The sequence below is a fragment of the Aspergillus heteromorphus genome (genome assembly GCF_003184545.1).
Source record: "Aspergillus heteromorphus CBS 117.55 chromosome Unknown BO70scaffold_32, whole genome shotgun sequence".
NCBI classification, from domain to species: domain Eukaryota; kingdom Fungi; phylum Ascomycota; class Eurotiomycetes; order Eurotiales; family Aspergillaceae; genus Aspergillus; species Aspergillus heteromorphus.
The window spans coordinates 135,746-154,415 of record NW_020290437.1 but is presented as its reverse complement, the minus strand read 5'-3'; the positions used below and the strand labels follow the sequence as shown (position 1 = coordinate 154,415).

At 54.2% G+C, this 18,670-nt stretch overlaps 6 protein-coding genes across 6 annotated transcripts; 4 read left to right on the top strand and 2 right to left on the bottom strand.

Annotated features, from left to right (window-relative positions):
• Positions 1–2,091, bottom strand: BO70DRAFT_382444 (glycoside hydrolase family 76 protein; the record flags this gene model as incomplete). The annotated part of the gene is made up of 4 exons (XM_025545533.1): positions 1–957; positions 1,013–1,462; positions 1,533–1,777; positions 1,998–2,091. The coding sequence occupies 4 exons, from the start codon at positions 2,089–2,091 to the stop codon at positions 382–384; spliced, it is 1,365 nt and encodes a 454-aa protein (XP_025395685.1). The 3' UTR covers positions 1–381.
• A 2,535-nt stretch (positions 2,092–4,626) lies between these two features.
• Positions 4,627–6,662, top strand: BO70DRAFT_344019 (tRNA threonylcarbamoyladenosine dehydratase). The gene is made up of 4 exons (XM_025541444.1): positions 4,627–4,655; positions 4,746–5,015; positions 5,072–5,171; positions 5,231–6,662. Exons 2-4 carry the CDS (start codon positions 4,833–4,835, stop codon positions 6,484–6,486), a joined length of 1,539 nt encoding a protein of 512 aa, XP_025395684.1. The 5' UTR covers positions 4,627–4,655; positions 4,746–4,832; the 3' UTR covers positions 6,487–6,662.
• Positions 6,663–6,912: 250 nt separating this feature from the next.
• BO70DRAFT_365661 (putative C6 transcription factor) lies at positions 6,913–9,969 on the top strand. The gene is made up of 4 exons (XM_025544127.1): positions 6,913–7,714; positions 7,768–9,378; positions 9,437–9,517; positions 9,572–9,969. Exons 1-4 carry the CDS (start codon positions 7,151–7,153, stop codon positions 9,653–9,655), a joined length of 2,340 nt encoding a protein of 779 aa, XP_025395683.1. The 5' UTR covers positions 6,913–7,150; the 3' UTR covers positions 9,656–9,969.
• Positions 9,900–10,908, top strand: BO70DRAFT_365660 (MAPEG family protein). Its single transcript, XM_025544126.1, has 3 exons — positions 9,900–10,023; positions 10,110–10,402; positions 10,693–10,908. The coding sequence occupies exons 1-3, from the start codon at positions 10,019–10,021 to the stop codon at positions 10,890–10,892; spliced, it is 498 nt and encodes a 165-aa protein (XP_025395682.1). The 5' UTR covers positions 9,900–10,018; the 3' UTR covers positions 10,893–10,908.
• Positions 10,909–12,608: 1,700 nt separating this feature from the next.
• Positions 12,609–13,188, bottom strand: BO70DRAFT_365659 (uncharacterized protein). The gene has a single exon (XM_025544125.1). The coding sequence runs from the start codon at positions 13,074–13,076 to the stop codon at positions 12,768–12,770; it is 309 nt and encodes a 102-aa protein (XP_025395681.1). The 5' UTR covers positions 13,077–13,188; the 3' UTR covers positions 12,609–12,767.
• A 2,099-nt stretch (positions 13,189–15,287) lies between these two features.
• Positions 15,288–17,643, top strand: fbx15 (F-box domain protein; the record flags this gene model as incomplete). The annotated part of the gene is made up of 3 exons (XM_025546121.1): positions 15,288–15,452; positions 15,538–16,506; positions 16,653–17,643. 3 exons carry the CDS (start codon positions 15,288–15,290, stop codon positions 17,352–17,354), a joined length of 1,836 nt encoding a protein of 611 aa, XP_025395680.1. The 3' UTR covers positions 17,355–17,643.
• Between the last annotated feature and the right edge of the window lie 1,027 nt (positions 17,644–18,670).

The window sequence follows — 18,670 nt, the reverse complement described above, 5'->3', positions numbered from 1 at the left end:
CATGCATCTGCTTTGTCGTTTCAGAGTCAGTAAGTACTCTGTGATTCTGCTCAAGTTGGTCTCAGGTCAAGGTAGATATGACTACTCGTCGCTGAGATGGAACCAGGAAAGGAAAGCAAGTATAAACACAATGTGCATCCTGGCATTGACCCAGACAAAAAGCCAGGTTATCTCGATTATAGTATATACATGCATGAGAAAGCACATGACAAAAACAAAACTGCAGACCTGTACACACTATATACCTTCCCAGAGCCACCCAAAAAAACAATAATCATCCTTACAAGGAAGAATTGGTAAATACAAATAAAGAGTCGCAAGCCAAGCCATAGAAATAATATCAAACCAGTCTATTCCGATAGTCCATTTTGGTCGGAAAATTTAACCCCCGATAAGCATCCAGGCGATCATGCCCCCCCACATGCCGACAAAGGCAATGGTCAGGATGGATGCGCCGGCCTTATCGCCCGTGGTGATCTTGCTGGACGTGGTGCTGGAGCCGGTGTTGTCGTTCGTGCCTGCGTTCGGGTCACTGGTGCTGTTTCCTCCTGTACTGGATGTCACAGGCGCTGTTTTCTTGGTGTTGATCAAGGAAGATGCGAGCACGTTGGTGACGGCAATCTCTTCCTCCATTCCGTTCCATCCATCCCATTTCTCCGGGTACCAGCGAACGCCGCAGGTGTTGTTGGTCATTCCACTGCAAGAGGCAGCGGCTGCCACCGCGGATCCCTGGAGCTTGGGCAAAATGGTATCGTAGGTCGCTGGAACGACCAGAGCGACGAATCCGAGCCACCCGGTGACCAGGCCCTTGAAGAGGATCTCGTTGTCGTTACACACCTCAGCCGGCTCGCAGAGAATCTCAGACATGATGTTTCCACCGTATGTTGTCGGGAAGAAGGTATCCAGTGTCTTGTTCAAAAGTCCATCGACCGCACTTTTCCATTTCGCCTCCTTGGTCTGCATTTGCCATGGAGTTAGCCCAGCACACACGTTACCGACTCGAATCCCTTACGTAGTTGTACATGTACGCGGCCCCCATCAAAAATGTGCCGTAGTTGTAGGACCATTGGTTATCTCCCTGCGTGGTGCAGCCGTTGCTGATATCTGTCGAGTCGGCGACGTTCCACGTCTCATTGTTCAACAGCGGGGTCGAGGTACACCAATCCCAGATCTTCTCGGCCCAGTCAGCGTATGTGTCGTTACTCGTATACCGTGCCAGGCGAGCAGCGAGTTGGAATAGGCCCCCGTTGGAGATCGAGTTCTTCATCTCGTAACCAGCTTCGTACGGCCAGATCTGCCAGCGCAGACCGCCGCCGCACGTGGAGCTATCCCATCGATCGACCTGCGTGTTGTAGACGCCCTGGGCCAATGCGAGCCAGGAATATCCGTCGCTGCTATCGGCAAATTCGATCTCGGCAGCGGTCATGGCGGCAAGACCCCAGAACATTTGATCGTCGTTACCCTAGAGAGCGCGCCGGGAAGTCAGACAAGCTTCATCCACATACTCACATCACACGCTCGGGTGGGCTTACCAAGTAACTACTGTAGTTCGCCGGCATGTAATCGCAGTCCCCTGCCTGCCATTGCATGCCCTGGCGAACCTCCGCATTGTAGGTGGAATCCCCGGTGTAGTACCAGTAGAGAAGCAAGCTCATGAACAGGGCGCTTCCTTCCCACCACTTCGTTGGAAACGCGCCGGGGATCTGGCCAGTTTCGTTGCCATGATACCAGGTCATGGACCCGTAGGCGGTCTTGCTAGCGGCATCTTTAACAGAGCCTAGAACAATGACGGTTGATTAATACCAGGCAGAGACTTGGGACTGCAAGCGACTGCAAGCACCGTTGCGATAGAACAGAGGCGGGGGAGGAATAGAGGCGTGCGAAAAATGATAGATCTATTTCAGACGAGGGGACGCGAACGGGAGAATGGAGGGCAAAAGATAGATAGGGAAGGGTCGGGAGAGAGAGATAGGGGAGGGGGGAGCGCGTACTCTCACTGTTAATGTCCAGATCGATGGCGCGGGCCAGTTGGGAGAAAAGAGCGGTGTTGAGGAACAACCCCCCATAGAGAAAATCTCGAAATAGGCGCATGGCGGCAAAACGAGCGAGAGGACGGTTAAGAATTAACCAGCAGAAGCAGAGAGAACGAGAGGGAGGGACAGACGACAATTAGTCCAGTCCGTCAGCGTCAGGATGGCAGCAGCATCCGGACTGCAGAAATGGGCTGGGGGAGGGGGGAGGAGTCGGCGGATGGGCTAGTGCAACGGAGCACTGAAGCCGACTAAGTCCAGTCGGGCTAGCCATCGCCTATTTTTGTTGTTCCCTGCGCCCTTAGCGGCCAGACCACTCGCCCACTCGCCAACCACTGGCCGCGGTGGGGATGGCCCGGTCCACGTCAGCCTGGTCGGTCGTGCAATCATCAGCCGGTTATTCTTAGAACCAAGGTCTGCCTGCCATTTAAGAATTTTAAGGATGGGAGAATCTCGATCAGGGTCAAGATAAAGGGTCAAGGGTCAAAAAGGGTTCTGCGTTAAGGGTCGAGCAAGTCGACTAAAGTAGCCAGGGTCAAGGGAGTCCGCGGGACCGCCGCTGCTGGCCCTCCCCTAACGGGAAATAATAAAAAAAAAATTAAAATTAAAAAAATATGCTGACGGGACAACGGACTGGTTTTGATGATGATTTTCTACCACTAAATTTCCAGTTCCCGTGTTTCAAAACTTACAAAGCCGAACACTGCCTCCAAGCTTTTCTGCCCAGCAGTTTTACTCCCAACCATTATTCCACAACCCACATAAGAGGTCGCGGCATCGGAACTGTCATGCCCAGGCCCGGTCTTAGCTAAGCCGATCACCCGATCAATTCGGGCGCCTCCTTGCGGGTTGCGGATGTCAGCCCCCGTGTTGATGCTGGGTGACTTGCTTTTGATGCAGTGAGATAGATGACTGTGGATTGTGAAGGCGAAAGGTGGGTTATTATTATTCCTTGCTGACTGCGCTCTCCGTGGTCGGATTGTCAATTGGACCCCCCTATTTCCCGAACCCCGACCTGCCCACAGATTAGGGGCTGGCGGCGCATAACCACTATCGTTATATGCAGTCTAATAGTCCGGCTAAAAGCTAAGTATTGATCTATTCGCATTGAACACAATTCTTGCAGCAGCGACATTTGAGGTGTTTGCCATTGCGTTTTACAACAAAGGGGAAGATTGCGCCCGGATGTACTGCTGGATGCGGTCACGTGACACCAGCAGCACAGGGACGTCATATCCTACCTCACCAGGTTCCTGGGATCCTGAGTCAGCTCCAGATGTACAGAGTACTACTATAGAATTGAGTGATGTCTATACTCCATATCGCTATCGACCGAAGAAAATTCATATATAATAGAGAAAAATCAAATCTCACAGCACTGACAGCCCTCAGATTAGCTCTCAGGTTCTCACTGATTTCCAGGCCGATGTGAATCGCACTAGGCACACATGTGGTGGCCGGATACCATACAAATTTGGCTTTTGGTATGTCCTCGTCACTGGGCTGTGTGGCTGTGAGATGAAAAATAGGCGAAAGGATATATCCAGAAGATACAGCTCTTCATCCTCTATATCCAGTGGGGGTATATTCAGTGGGGAATGTTTCATGCCGATACTCCACTCCACTCTATCCACACGATAAAGATGTAGTTTCACCAGAGATATGGGGAGTGTCAGTGCCATGAGAGAGCTGCTTGCTTTTGGACTGCGTTAGCCATTGGTGTGTTATGACTCGGAACTTGATATCATCATCATCAGATAGATAGGTAAGCTCCGTGGCATGCTGTTGAAAGGATGGGGGATTAGTATCCGAAGCAGGAAACCAGGAGACCAGGAAAACAGGAAAACGGGAACTGGGAAGATGGATAAGCCTGCCATATCAGATTGAAAACTACTGTTTAGGCTTCACTCGTCATCGGCATGCTCAACATCGTTACCTTCTAGAGGCGAAACAGATGGAGCAGGTAGCCTCCGAGTAAGTGCTAGATTGGATGATCATCATCAGCGTTGGCTTGGGGATGGGTTGGGATTGAATGAGATATCGACAAAAGAGGCAATAATAATGATGTTAGCAGAAGAGAAAGACGAAAATAGGGTTGTATCACGAGCAAGATCCCGGTTGGAAACGGCAACAACTCATCCACCAAGACTGATCCTCGGACATAAAGAGGACACATCTTGGTGACTTCAGTTGAGCCAGGGAACAGTAAGAAGGGGCTGTCTTTTGCTAATCTCTTAGATCTCTGTTCACTCTCAATCATTCACACTTGAACGATGTCTTCTTCCATTCGAAACCGAAGGATGAGGTCCACCGTCTTGAATCGTAAAATCCGCAAGGTGTCATGAGAAGCTCATGTGTGTGGTTTCGTCATTGAGATTAGGAGGATATTTGCCATGTTCCGGGCCACTCGCATGATAGTGACTCGCACACATGACAAACTAAACCCAGAAGCGTGGAGGGTGGATGAATGGCAATAATATACGCGAAGCAATTGACGCGTTTTTGTTGCCGACGCGGCACGCACGTGACTCCGACTGACGGTCCCACTCGAGCTTCATGGCGGGCAGAAAGATTGCGCAACACTTCATCCCGGTTTCTATTTTCGCTGATTCTGCTGGCACAATGGTATGAGCCTACCCTGAAGGGATTGCCCAAGAGGCGCTCTGCATCTCCCAGTCCCATTGGCGTCATAACGGTGATTCTAACTGTTTCAAGTACCAGCAGTGATCCGATCAGACTCGCCACCCGACATTTTCGCATCGCATATAGACAGAAGAGAGGATATACACACAGGCACCAGTGATGGCATCCTGGATCCAGCGACACGGGAGCTCCCATCAATCACAGCTAGCAACTACAGCTGTGCTGTCGGGGGCTGCTGTTGCGGGTGCGATTCTCGGCTACCAGGCGCTGAGAAGAAAAGAGGCCGTTCGGCGGCTCAAAGACTCCATCCCGGACATCAACGAACAACATCATGCGGAGAAGGTACCAAACTCGGCCTAACACACCTAATCGCGCCATCAGCTAATTCACTACTAAAGCTCACGGACTACGGTGTCGCGGCTGCCTCGCAGCTGAGCAAGGAAGATGAACGCAGTGCAGCTCTTGCCCGCAGAGCGCAGGAAGGGGACTATGACGATGGTAGCCACCCCTCCGGAATGACCATAGTCAAGCCACTGCTAACTTATACCGGCTACTAGAGCTCATCCTCGAACAACTCGCTCGTAACCGCGTCTTCCTCTCCGATGCGGGCCTCGCGAAGCTCCGTTCGTCGTATATAATCGTGGTTGGATGTGGAGGGGTCGGGTCGCATGCGGTGGCGTCTCTCGCCCGCTCGGGAGTGTCCAAGATCCGGTTGATCGATTTTGACCAAGTCACACTATCGTCTCTGAACCGACACGCCCTGGCCACGCTGGCCGATGTGGGAACGCCCAAGGTGCATTGCATCCGCAAGAGACTCGAGCAGATCACCCCGTGGATCAAGTTTGACTGCCGGAACGAACTCTTCGGAGGTTCCGTCGCTGATAAACTTCTTGCGCCGTGGTCTTTGGACGGCAGCGACAAAGGCCGTAAGCCCGACTACGTCCTCGACTGCATCGATAACATCACATCCAAAGTGGAGCTACTCCACTACTGTCACTCGCACTCGATCCCTGTCATCTCTGCTATGGGGGCGGGGTGCAAGTCCGATCCTACACGCGTAACGGTCGGCGATATCTCGCTCAGCACAGATGATCCGCTGTCGCGGAGTACTCGTCGACGTCTGAAGATGCTGGGGGTGAACACCGGCATCCCTGTGGTCTTCTCGACGGAGAAGCCCGGACCCGGGAAGGTGACTCTTCTTCCGCTGGCCGAGGAAGAGTTCTCCAAGGGACAGGTGGGTGAGTTGAGCGTCCTGCCGGACTTTCGGGCGCGCATCCTCCCCGTGCTAGGCACTATGCCCGCGGTGTTTGGCTACACGCTGGCAAACCACGTCATCTGCGACATTGCCGGTTATCCCATGGACTACAGTGTGGGTGGAAAGGGCCGCGACAAGCTGTATGACGGGGTCTTGGCCGCCTTGCAGGGAACGCACGAACGCTTGGCGAGAGCTGAATTTGGACCCAACCTCACTGGCCTTCGCCTTTCTATTAGCAAGGAGGATGTCGGATATCTGATTGATGAGATCTGGCGCGGCAAGAGTGCGGTCAGCGGTCTTCCCAGTCGCATCGGGCTTGTTCCTTGGGAACGGCCGGAGAGAGGGTTCGGACCCGATCCCGAATGGATGAAACAGGGACAGGTCTACGTGCCGGTCGCGCTGAAAGATCTGGTGTGCATGACCAAGGAGGAAGCCACGCGCCATGAGAAGGAGGTCCTTCTCGGCGGAAAGAAGGTAGAAGAGGTGTACGATGAGAAGACCATCGAATGCGTCAAGAAGCGTCGGCAGGAAGTGGAGTTCCAGGAACAATATCGGTAACGAGGAGGTTATGCTAACGAGTTGACGTGTATTGATCTTATGTGTGTACATTATAGAGGGCATGCGCTGTTGATCTGAGACGGGGACGATGTAGCTGGCTGTAGTTGTATGTATATAGGAGTGACACAACCCCATGACAAAACTCCGTCCTTCCATCGTCGAAGGTTCACAGTTCCGACCGTTTTGACGGTAGATAGTATATGAGTAGTTAATCCGTCTATCAGCCAGACATACCCTACTGTGAGGTTTTCGATTTCTTAGCTGGAGGGGAGCAGGAGCCGTGTATCCAGTGCACTAGCCCAAAAGCGTATCTCCGAGGAAGTCGGACATCCCCTTCCGGCAACTCCGGCGAGTAAGCCCGGATGACTCGTATGGCGAACTAACCAACGAACTCCTAACGAACTGAGCGAACAGCGACCGTCCAGGGGAGATTCCTCTTGAGCCAAGCCAGGCTGCAACGACGAGGAGGCTCGGTAGTCAGCTGATGGATCTGATAAGGCGAACATTATCATTGCTGGTCTCTGTCATCCACCGACCTCCAGCGCACTTGTTTCCCCCCCCCCTGTCCCCACCACCACTCCACGATCGGGCGACTGACGGTTTGATCTTGGGGTGAACTCGGTGTCTCCATCATAAGCAGCACGACGCCAATCCTATCAGTATCATGGATGGAGACCATCCCTCTCCCAAGTCCCCGCCGCGGCGACGCCGACCGCCTTTGTCCTGCACGATCTGCAGACGCCGCAAGTTGAAATGCGATCGCGCACTGCCATGCGGGCAGTGTACCAAGTCAAAGACGCCGGATCAGTGCATCTATGTCGGCCCCCAAGCGCCGAGTTCGTCGCGCGCCGAAAGCACGCCGCCAGACCGCGCCCGCGTCGCCAGCAGTCGGGCCAGCCCCGCGCATGCCAGCGGCCTGTATGTCTTCGACTCCAAGCACCAGGCCGCAAACCGGGTGACTAAACCCAAGGTGCGCTCGGACGAGTTGCACGAATTGCGCAGTCGCGTGCAGTTTTTGGAGAATGCGCTGGCCAGGACGGGGCCGATCCACACGCCCGAAAGTCTGGGGTATGACGCCCCCTCATCGGAAACCAGGCAGCGCGCGGGCCCGGAGGCGCAAAACCTCATTGACAACGTCAAGGATCTCCCGGAAAGGTGTTGCTTCCGGGGGAAGAAGAGCCGGACGCGGTTCGTTGGGCGCTGTCACTCGTCCGTGTCGCTTTCATTTGTAAGTGGACAGCACTGGGCCGCTCGATAGTCTGCTATGCTGACCCATGGCAGTTTGAGGAGGTTGGGACCTTTATGAGAGGTCGTCGCAGCACGCTGAAAAAGAACCCTGATTACCGAAAGTTCAAGGACTTCAAGGGGGAGATGTGGTCCCGAGAGAGACAGGACCACCAGCGCGCTTTTCGGGATAAGCGCTCCACGCTGGAGGAAATGGTCCCGCCTCGAAATGTCGCCGATGAGCTCGTGAATCTGTATTTGTCCACATTCGAGACCACCCACCGAATCTTACACGTCCCCCTCTTTCTGTCGCAATACGAGGCCTTCTGGGCGGGCTCGGGGCCGAGGGAGCCGTCCTTTGTGGCGAAGCTGTTGGCCTTGATGGCTGCCAGCTGTTGCTTTCTGAGTCCAACCACGAAGATAAACGGCGAGGGCAGGCTGTATGAAACCGCCGCTGAGTGGATTGCCGGGGTGCGGTCATGGGTGACCTCGATGCTGGTTAGCTCGACAATCGATTTCAGCATCCTACAGATCGAATGTCTCTTGATGATTGCCCGACAGGCAGATGCGGTCGATGGCGATATCGTCTGGATCTCCTCTGGCTCGCTGATCCGGACCGCCATGACCATGGGGCTGCATCGTGACCCCCATCGCTTCCCTAAGATGACGAGGTTCTGGGCGGAGATGCGCCGGCGGCTATGGGCCACCATTCTAGAACTAGATCTACAGTCTTCATTGGACGGGGGCATGCTTCCGACGATCGATCTGGATGAATACGATTGCGAACCGCCTTCTAACCTCGACGACTCCCAACTAACCGAAGACATGGTGGAGGATCCTGTTCCCAAGGATCCGGGGACTCTCACACAGAGCACGTTCCAGGTCTTACTGTACCAGTCATTGCCATTGCGACTGCACATCGCTAAAGCGATCAACAGCCTGAAGTTCACCCTACCATACGACGAAGCTCTCCGGCTTAGCGAAGATCTGGTACAAGCCATGCACTATGGTCTGGGGACCTTTCATCAACCTGGGTCCGCGCACCCATATGCTGAGGGCAAAGATCTGTCCTTCGCCAAGTCTCTTTTCGCGTTCCTGTTACGTCGGTCTCTTCTTGTCCTCAACCGACCGTTCGCCCTGAGCATCTTACGATCACCGAAATTTTCCTACTCGCGCAAGATCTGCCTGGAGTCGGCATTGGAGATGCTCTCCCACCACGAACCGCCAGCCAACGACCAGGCGTGCCCGCATCTAGGACAGTTAAGCGGGGGGATGTTTCGCGACGAGTTTCAACACGCAGCTTTGACGGTCTGCGTTGAACTGCACCTACAGGCGGGCGAGTTCAACACAGCCACCCCATCCACAGTGGGCCAGTCCAGTGCTTTGACCTCGTTGAACGACCTGGTACGGTCCCAGCAGGAGGTGATGATCGGGGCCGTGGAACGGACGATCGAGACCTTCGGCAGCCGGATAGGAGCCAGTGGTAAAGGAAGCAAGGCTTTTTTCTTCCTCTCCCTGGCCCTGGCGTCCGTCAAGGCGCGACTCAGTGGGGAGACCCCCCACAAGGTGATTGAGCGGGAAGCCATGCGATGCATGCGGGCATGCGAGCAAATAATGCGGGGGGCATCTTGGGCGGCCGTCCGAGATCAAAGCCAGACCGAATCAACGGTTCGTACATAGCATTCCTTCCGGGATGCTCACACATACTAATGTCGTGTATATATAGCCTTCCTTTGCTAGCCCGTCGTTGAACCCCGCGGCTACTCCCGATATATCATTCGATCCCGCCTCCTTCGGCCTGGACACGGTATGTGATGCGATATTACCCTCTGTGGCCCAATGGGTGCTAACGATGCGACAGTCCCTGGATTTCGGTAATCTGTTCGACATGACTGACTACGGGATGCCGGAGATGTGGGACCAGGATTTTCTTACCATGTTTTAGGGTTCGAGCCGAGGCGTTGGAGGGAGGGAGGGAACACGGGGAGTTTTACTACCATGTACGCGGCGTAAAAGTTTCATGTGATCACCAGCCGGGTATCATTAATAGGCTTTAGAACTTGTATTATTGAGGAATTACCACTTGTCATCTAGATACCCTGAGTCTCGTTCTTTTGTTGGTGCCGATGAAGATCGGCACATGTGGCGATCTTCGCGATGGTCCATATATTCAGCCATTCTTCCACTCTCTCTCTTTCTTTCATCTCTCTCTCACTCACTCACTCACTTACTCTCACTCTCTTCACCTATTAAGCCACAATCCATCACCACCTCATAACACAGCTAACGAACTTGTCTCCGATTCATCATGTCGTAAGTTTCTCCCCCACCCCACCTCCCCTCAATCAACCCCAGACAGAAACCATATTCAATCCCAATCTCAATCTCAAACTCCCCAGTTTCCTCCTCGACTTCCTCGGTCTCCACGCAACCCCCACCGGCCCACCCCCCAACCACGCCATCGCCTACCTCATCGGCAACTGGTTCCTCGCGCACGGCGTCCTGAGCACCCGCCCCGCCAAGCGCCTCTTCGGCCTCGACCACAACGTCGCCCCGCGCGAAGACCTCTCCAAGTACGGCGAGGCCGCCGTGCAGGCCGGCAAGATCACCCGCTCGCAATTGAATCGCTTGAAGCGTCAGGAAGCCGCCCATGCGAATACCATAGAGGGGTTTCCGTTGTTTGTGGCTGCGGGTATGTTTCCTTTCCCTCGCTGCGTCGCTCTTCTTCTTCTTCTTCTTCTTCTTCTTCTTCTTCTTCTTCTTCTTTTTCTTCTCCTCCTCTGCTTTCCCCTTTAGTCCGGTATACATATCATATGTAATCCTTTCTCTTGCTTCCTTACTTCCTTCCTTCCCCTCTTCTCCTCCCCCCAAAAAAAGAAGAGTTGGGTGGATTTGATTTCTACACGATTCAAACCAAGTGTGAACGCAACATGCATCCGCATCTGCTAACAATTCAACCCCGTATTCTTACGGCGTGAGCAGTCCTAGTATCATTGTTTGCGGGCCTACCGAGCGAGACGATCAACGGGATTGGACTGTGGTATACGGTGTCGAGGGTGGCGTTCGGGGTGGCGTATGTGGGGATCGAGTCGGAGGGGTGGAGCTTTTTGAGATCCCTGCTGTGGTGGTCTGGGAATGTGAGCTGTATTACGGCGTTGGTGTTGGGGGGGAAGAACTTGTGAAGGGGTAGGAAGTATGGTGGTTTGTGGTGGGGTGTGATGTGGTGTGGTGTGGTGTAGCTATAAATATGTAAAGCTCGTGGTTGGTTTAAGGTGCATATAGTACCTGGAAAATAGGTGGATTCGTGGATGGATTGGTTGGTTGTTTTTATTGTACTGGGAATTTGTCTGTGCAAGTGTATATGTACCTATAGTATGTTTGTACTACCCTGGCAAGGAGGAAGAGCAGGTGTGCTAGGGTATGTACTTTTAGTTAGTTGTGTTGGAACTTGGATCAGTGATTTAGAATTATAACTTCTGCTCAGCGAGCGATCTAGTGGGGCCTCTCAAAAGATAAATAGGTATTTGGAACTTACTCTCTATCTAGGTCGTGCCTCACCAGCTGGAATAACTAGTAACGAGATATCTACCGGGGTTGAGTCTGATCCGGGACTAGCTGTTCCCATTGAGGAAATATTCTCACCTGTCTACATCAAAACAAATTGATTGTAAAAATACCTTATCAGACATGTCCGTCAGCATAGAATAGAGATTGTAAACAAAATAATGCCCGTCTGTTTCGGTTCTACAGAGATCCTCTAAATTCCAATCCAGAAGTTGTTCCTACAAGATACGTAGACCAGGTGAGAGAGTAAAAGCGATATTGCGCTTGGCCATCCCGGGCAACCTTCCGGAAACTTCGCTGCAGCCCTTTTAGGCACCAGCCTGGGCGGTGCCGTCCCGATACATAAAGTAGACAGATAGTAGTAAATAGTACGCACTGTACGGAGTACTCCGTATCTAGGTCAGAGGTCTGGCCCTTGGCTTTCCAACTGGCGGCGGGGGCGATCAATAGCGAATCACGCCGCCCTCAGCGAAACGATTATACGAAGCTGGGGCGGTCCGATAATATTCATCCGGGGCGCCTGAGAAATAGAAAGAATGCGATCCGTCGGACTTGGCGGACTGGCGGGCGGAGGGAGGCACTCATCTACTTCCACTAGATATTTACCTGTCAGCCGGAAAACCGCTAACTACTAGTAGTTGATTATCCACTCGGTCCTTCATTAAAGGTGCGGTTGACGTTTTACGCCCTCTTTCCGGTTTCCACACAACAGTTAACTAGAAGTTATTTCTAGCTGGCTCGTGTTATCCATGTTGTCATACAGCGCCATCCAGCGAGTTGGCATGTACATAATATTAATACATATGTATGTATGTATGTATGTATGTATGTACTGGGTCGACCCTTGCTTGCCACAGATACAGTCAGCTGTGCGCTGCACAACCCACACTCCTGCATCGGGTTTTTGTCTGGGACATATCCATATCCATCTTCCGGATACCTAAGACCATTCATTTGAATTTGAATTTCGGTCGGACAGCATGAGTATGCAGCAGAGACAGGTGGTTGACATGATCTGTCGCGCGTCATTGATGTTGTGTCCCACCGAACGTGTTCAATTGCTGATTAGCACAGCATGTAGAAGTGAAAACTTGACGTCACATGGGCCAAAGAACCCGATCAGATTATAGAGCCGCAGGTGGACGGAAATTTAGCAACGTAAGGCATGCCGTTCACGTTAGCCAGCCAGAACTTGGCAGAAGAGGCCCGAGGGACACCAGACCAGCAAACACAGCAAACACAGCAAACACAGCAAACATGGGATGTCACGTGCGTTTGCTCCGTGGGATCGCAATCCAAACCAACTCCGGGAAGGGGGGGGAATTATTTATCTCCCAGTCGACTTCAGTATGCGTACGCTTGCTTGCATGCTTGCTCCAAACAACCGTCGGCTATCCTGGCCCCTCGTAACTACCCCTCCGTACAATGTACAATGACCTAACCCTTGGCGCTTTGACCAGCAGCAACGTGGCGTGCGTCGTCGATAGCAACCATCATCCATGATGGTCATCAATTGAAACCACCAGGATACACCACCTCGGACATTGATGGACGCGAGATCCGCGAGGTCCGGCCGGTTCTGCGACTTCCTTGGCTGGCCGGTAGGAATGAACGCGTTCGGCCTTTGAGCAAAGGTTGTTCTCTAAGCGGATCTCCGAAGCACCGTGGCCTCTTATTCTTAGTGTCCCTTGTTGGTGGAAATCACCCCCAATGATGACCCGATGAATCGATCTATCACAATCACCACCACCACCCCGCAATCCAAACACTACGAGTGCGGATCTGGACCAGCATCTGAGCATCTAGATTGCCCTATTGGCAGGGGGTGGGGCATCCTACAGACCACTACGTACGTCCAGCCTCACGCTTACCTATGGCAATCAGCAAGGCTGTTGGCAGACCAGTGATCCGATCCCGACGGTCTCTTCGCTGATTGATGACGAGGGCTTCTCCTCTCGCCAGGGTCCAGAGCGCGACCAATCTAATTGACCCGGTCGCTTCCAAAGCCTTCAACACGCAGCGCTTGGGACTCTGTGTGCGGCCTCCCGCGGGGGGGGGGGGTCTCGGTACCTGTTTCAGGCTGCCCGAGTCTGTCACGCGTGCTCGAGGCAGTGCAAGCGGGGTTGATGCACCGCAGGGAGTCACACTGTTATCGCCAGGTTCTTCCCTGGGATCTAGATGGTCGACCTTCTGCCCATGACCACGTGATCAGTCATGTGACAGTTGGGCTTTGCCAGTGCTGGCGGCTGATCGATAGCAAGTTTCCCTCAAGGCTTGCTTGTCTCAATGCTGTCACACTCTAACGTGGATTGAATGTGTCGTTATTGGGCATGCAAGAGACCCTGGCGTGGCTCCCTGGATACGGTGAGGCGATGCGATCACCCGACCGGGCTTACCGACGACCGGTCGAGTGATCAAGCCGCAAGTAGATATGTAGTTACCTAGAGTTCCTGATAGTACGGAGGAGTACTCCGTAGCAGCACTGAGGAGGCGGTCTCAGCCTCCCGACGCGGTGCCTGAGGCCATCAACGCCACTGCGTCTTGCCGCGCCGCGCCGCAGATTTCGCCTCTCCGAATTTGGATTTGTTCAGCTTGCCCTGGACGGGACTAGGCAAGTCAGCTCAAGGTTTCGTGTTGATGATCAACCCACCGGCGAGTGGGAAGCCATTAGCCGAGTCGGGCGATTGATCATGAGTACGGAGTCCGGATTACTACTACTATTGATTGGGGAGAGAAGCACGCGGCTCCGCAGGTGCGAGAGAGAGTCCTGACGACTACGAAAGGTTCACTGCTTTGAGACTAGATACCTCCTTTGAGGCTGAGGGATTGGGTCGCTTCGTTTGGATGCCCCCAACCGAACTAGTCGTGAGATCCCGCCGCCTCCTTGCGCATTGCGCAAGTTCCAAGTCCTTCAGCCTTCCGGCTTCACTAGATAGATACTCCCGGCTCCGTCGAGAGTTAATTTCCACCGGGATGATGATTGATTAGCCACTCACTAGATAGTGACTGGTGACTCCATCCATCGGTCGCGAGTTGAGCCTCCAAACGTGGTGCGGTGACCCGACGCGACGAGGCTGCTACCTACGTACACCGTACACACTCTGCGCCAGACAAACGAACACTGGGCTGGGCTATTCTTAGGTGCAGACCCGGCCGATTATGTAATCAGAGCAGACCAGTGGAGGAGGTGGAGGAGGAAGAAGAAGAAGAAGAAGCAGTAAGTAGATAGTTGCACGGCTTACTCGTACGCAGCCTTGCCAATCAACCACCCCTGGAGAGCGCAGGGAACCAACCCTAGGAAACCCCCGCTGGGTGGCCGCTTGACCGCCCCTCCCCGGGGATCTGCTTTCTTGCTTCACGCGGCTTACTTCCTCCCTCCCCTCCGTCGCACTCGCTCCTAGACGGTTAGACAGAAGTTAGACTAGGCCGATACAGAGCCAATGAGGCTGCTTGTGGCCCGGCTCCCACTTTTTTCCCATTCCTTCGCCCGTTCGCCCCTCCCCGGGAAAGCTCAAGCTTGCGACTTGCGAATCTGAACAGGCCCACAGAGCAGAGCCGCATTCCGTCCGCATCAGCATGAGTACAAGTTAAATCATAGCGGCGGCTGCTGCTGCTGCTGCTGCGAGACAGCCCACCGTTCGGGCTGCTCCATGTGTTGTCCCCTGGCTGTTGCATGGAGCGGTTGTTTGTTGCTCGGTCCTGGCAATCATCATCGTATTATTCCCCAGCAACGGCAACAACAGCGCCCTGCCTGCCTGCCCTTCCTCGAATCCGCCTGCCTGCCTGTCTGTCTTGCCACCAGTCCTATACATATAACCCTTATTCACGGCTGGGCTTGGATGTGTCGCTCATAACAACTCCTCCCGACGCGCCCTTTTCCACCCTCCTGCGTCCCTTCCTCCCTTTCTCACCTGCCCCGACGTCGGATGGTGTAGCCTCAGCGTTGCAGTGACCGCGCGCCCCCTCTCAGGCTCTCCCTCATCCATACATGGTGTGCAGCCCTGTCACCCGCCATGGTCGTCTCCGGGATGACTAGGAATCTGGACTGCATCCCTTACGATGTGTTCTATCAAGTGGCCTCCACGCTCGACTGTCATGATCTGATCCATCTCAGCCGGGTCAATCGGACCTTGCACCAATTGATGCAGAATGAGTCGATCGCGCGCAAAGCAATTGAAGTAACTAGCTCCTCCTCCTCCTCCTTTTCTTTCCCTCCTCCGAACGAGCCGTCTATGGTGGCAAAGCGTGGACTGACCGTGTTAGAATGACCTGCGGTACACCAAGGAGGGCCAAGAGGCAAGCCGGACCAGGACCGGGTACCGCAAGGCACTCGGGCGTCTGTTTGATATCAAACAGTCCTTTGCCACGGCACAGCCGTACTCGGCCTGCGTCCTGGCGTATGGCAGCTCATTCCTCTACAGCAGCGGCTGCCTCTGCTACATCTACAACGAAGAACTCCGCGTGCTAGACGTGCATGGGGCCAGCCAGGTGGAGCAGGTGCTGAACATCCAGAATGTGCTTTCCCGCGCCATCCCGGGGTGCAACCCCGCCGAGGACACGCTTCAGATCTGCCTCATGCACTACAGCGACGGGATCCTGGCCTTCACGGTGGAGTTTGTGGACCGGCCGGAAGCGTGGTTGCTGGCCGTGGACATGCGTCGCCGGCTGGACTCGAAGAAGAGCGGCCGGCTGCGTCTCCTGACACGACTGCGACACACGCGACGCATGTTCGTTCGACACAACGGGCTGTATCTCTACTACGGCACGCACACGGCAATGGGGGATCACGGCTACCAGCAGTGGGCGGTGCATTGCGTGGACCTGAAGCGGGGCCAGCATACGATGGAGAAGCCGGTGGTGCTGGAGAACTTTGCGGGATGCGAGATCGGGCAGACGGTCTGCTTCGAGATCCACCAGGACCACCTGTACGCGGTGTCGACGCTGGTGGACTTCGAGGAGGAGGAGGTCGACTGGACGTCGTACTATGTGTGGATCTGCCTGTCGCCGATGGCCCGGGAGCACAAGCGCCAGATCGTGCCCAACCGCACCTGGCGGCGTCAGCACCGCGAGGGCCCGATCAACGACACCTGGTCAGATCTTTCCCTGCGCGAGGACGAGGCCACGCGACGGCTGATGATCCTGGAATGCCGGCGCGAATGGCGCAACGCTGGCAGCGACCATGCCCGCACGTATTACATGCAGCCTCTGCCGTCGCCCGTCGACGTCGCGGCCGTTGCGCGATCGTCGTCGTCGTCGCTGCCGGACGAGCCGCTGACGCGCACGCTGGACTCGTCCAACAAGCCCAACTACGAGCCCCCGCGCAAACGCCTCCGCCGCCACTTCCACCAGGAATATCCCCACGGCGCCGAACCCCCCAGCGCCGCGACTTCATCCTGGCCAAGACCAAATTCCGCTCCTACAACCCCTCCGCCGCCGCCTTCGTCGACCTCGTCAACGACCCCGCACCCGAATCCCCCGCCAGTCTCCTCCCCCACGACCGCCTGCGCCTGCGCGTCGTCTCCCGCAAGCGCAAGTGTCCCATCGACGAGCACGGCGAGGAAGGCCAGCCCGGCCGGCTCTTCCGGCCCGAACTCAGCTCCGCCGACGGCCAGCCCATCCAGCACAGCGACGAGCGCTACGTCTCCCGGGGCGTCTGTCTCTGGCCCCCGGACTCCGCCCCCCGGGAGCTGACCCGGCTGCTCTGTCCCTCCAAGCGTTGCGGCCCCGTGCACGCCGCCGCCGACGAGCGCTCCCTCGTCTACTCCGTCGACCAGGACGGCCTCGAGGGCTCCAATAACCAGGCTATCGTCCTCCTCAACTTCGACCCCTCCCTCCACCTCCCCGGTCTCCAGCACATGGATCTGTCCAACAACACCCACGGACCGTCGCGGACGGACGGCCAGCGCAACGCCCCGATCACCATGGAGCGCCCACGCCTCGGTGATCTCACACACGACCGCGCCGGCGTCCACATCACGAGTCTGGCGCGTACCCGGACGACGAACCAGACCTTGCCATCTGTTCGTGAGGAACCCGCCATGTACCTTTCCATTCGTCGCGGGTATTGCTTTCAGTCCTAGTTGGTTAGCTAGCCAGCCAGCCAGCTAGCTTAGCACTGCCGCGAGGCTGTGTTCCTTCACTCCCTCCCTCCATCCCTCCCTCTTCTTCTCTGATCCGAGGATTCCGTCTGGATTCTCTGTTCGTTCGTTCGGTACCGTACCCGGCGGATAGCGGTGAGATCTGGGCGTCTGTCTTTCCGTCTTTCTGTTTGTCTGAGACAAACAGACACACACACACACACACACACACAACACACAGAACAATAGTATTTTAGAATAGATGATGCAATTAATGAAATGGTCTAATGAGCACAAGCCTGAGCGCCTTGAACTTGAGTCTTAAATACGAGATGAGATGAGATGAGATGAGATGAGATGAAATGAGATGAAATCAGATGAGTGAGCCAGTCATCTTTCATTCATGCTTGTTATTTCCCCTCCCTTCCCTCTTTCCGTTGCCCCTTCCGCCTCTTTTTTTTTTTTTTTCTTTCTTTACCTTGCTTTCTTTTCCTTCTGTACTCCGTATTTCTTTTTTTGGCTGGCTGGCTGGGTAGGTGGGTAGGTGGGTAGGTACGTAGGTGGGTAGGTACGTACGTAGGTAGGAAATCTCGGAAGGTAGAGATGGATGTAGAGGATGTAGAGATGGATGTAGAGATGGATGCAGGGAGGTAGGGAGGTAGGGATGTAGGTAGGTAGGTAGGTAGGTAGGTAGGTAAGCCGATCGCACTCGGGTGGATTATGGATAGTATAGTAAGCTGACATGTTCCTTACTTACTTACACGGTAGTAGGTGGTAGGTAGTAGGTAGTAGGTAGTAGGTAGTAGGTAGTAGGTAGTATAGTAGGTAGAACCTAGTAGGTAGTAGGTAGTAGGTAGTAGGCACTTGGCTCAGTTGGGTAAGTAAAGTAAGATGTAAGATGTAAGATGTAAGATGTAAGTACCTCCTACCCAAGGACCTACCCAAGTAGTTAGTGAGTCTCTAAGTAGCAAGGAGTAACTAGGTAAGGAGTACGGAGAAAGTAGTATATAGTATAAGTAGTGAGTATCAAGTAGTAAGTAGTAAGTAGTAGTTAAGTAGCAAGTAGCAAGTAGCAAGTAGCAAAGTGGTAAGTGGTAGTTAAGTACTAACTTGTAAGTACCTAGGTAATTAGTTAGTTATTGGGTGACTATTTACTCCATACTAGTCAGTACTAGTACTAGTACTACTAACGACGAACTACTTACTCCTACAAGTTAGTAGTCTAGTCAGCCAGCCAGCCAGACGATCAAAGGATCAAAGGGTCAGACAGTCAGACGGTCAGACATCAACCAGTTAGTTACATTACCCAGATTACATAT

Bases quoted from the DNA above. Each gene is read 5' to 3' on its own strand.
- BO70DRAFT_365660 (XM_025544126.1), top strand. The intron at 10,403-10,692 runs GTATGTTTCCTT...CGGCGTGAGCAG, and splicing joins TCCGTTGTTTGTGGCTGCGG to TCCTAGTATCATTGTTTGCG.
- BO70DRAFT_365659 (XM_025544125.1), bottom strand. From the start codon at position 13,076: ATGCTCAGATGCTGGTCCAGATCCGCACTCGTAGTGTTTGGATTGCGG.
- BO70DRAFT_344019 (XM_025541444.1), top strand. From the start codon at position 4,833: ATGGCATCCTGGATCCAGCGACACGGGAGCTCCCATCAATCACAGCTA. The intron at 5,016-5,071 runs GTACCAAACTCG...TCACTACTAAAG, and splicing joins AACAACATCATGCGGAGAAG to CTCACGGACTACGGTGTCGC. The intron at 5,172-5,230 runs GTAGCCACCCCT...ACCGGCTACTAG, and splicing joins GGAAGGGGACTATGACGATG to AGCTCATCCTCGAACAACTC.
- BO70DRAFT_365661 (XM_025544127.1), top strand. From the start codon at position 7,151: ATGGATGGAGACCATCCCTCTCCCAAGTCCCCGCCGCGGCGACGCCGA. The intron at 7,715-7,767 runs GTAAGTGGACAG...GACCCATGGCAG, and splicing joins CGTCCGTGTCGCTTTCATTT to TTTGAGGAGGTTGGGACCTT. The intron at 9,518-9,571 runs GTATGTGATGCG...ACGATGCGACAG, and splicing joins CCTCCTTCGGCCTGGACACG to TCCCTGGATTTCGGTAATCT.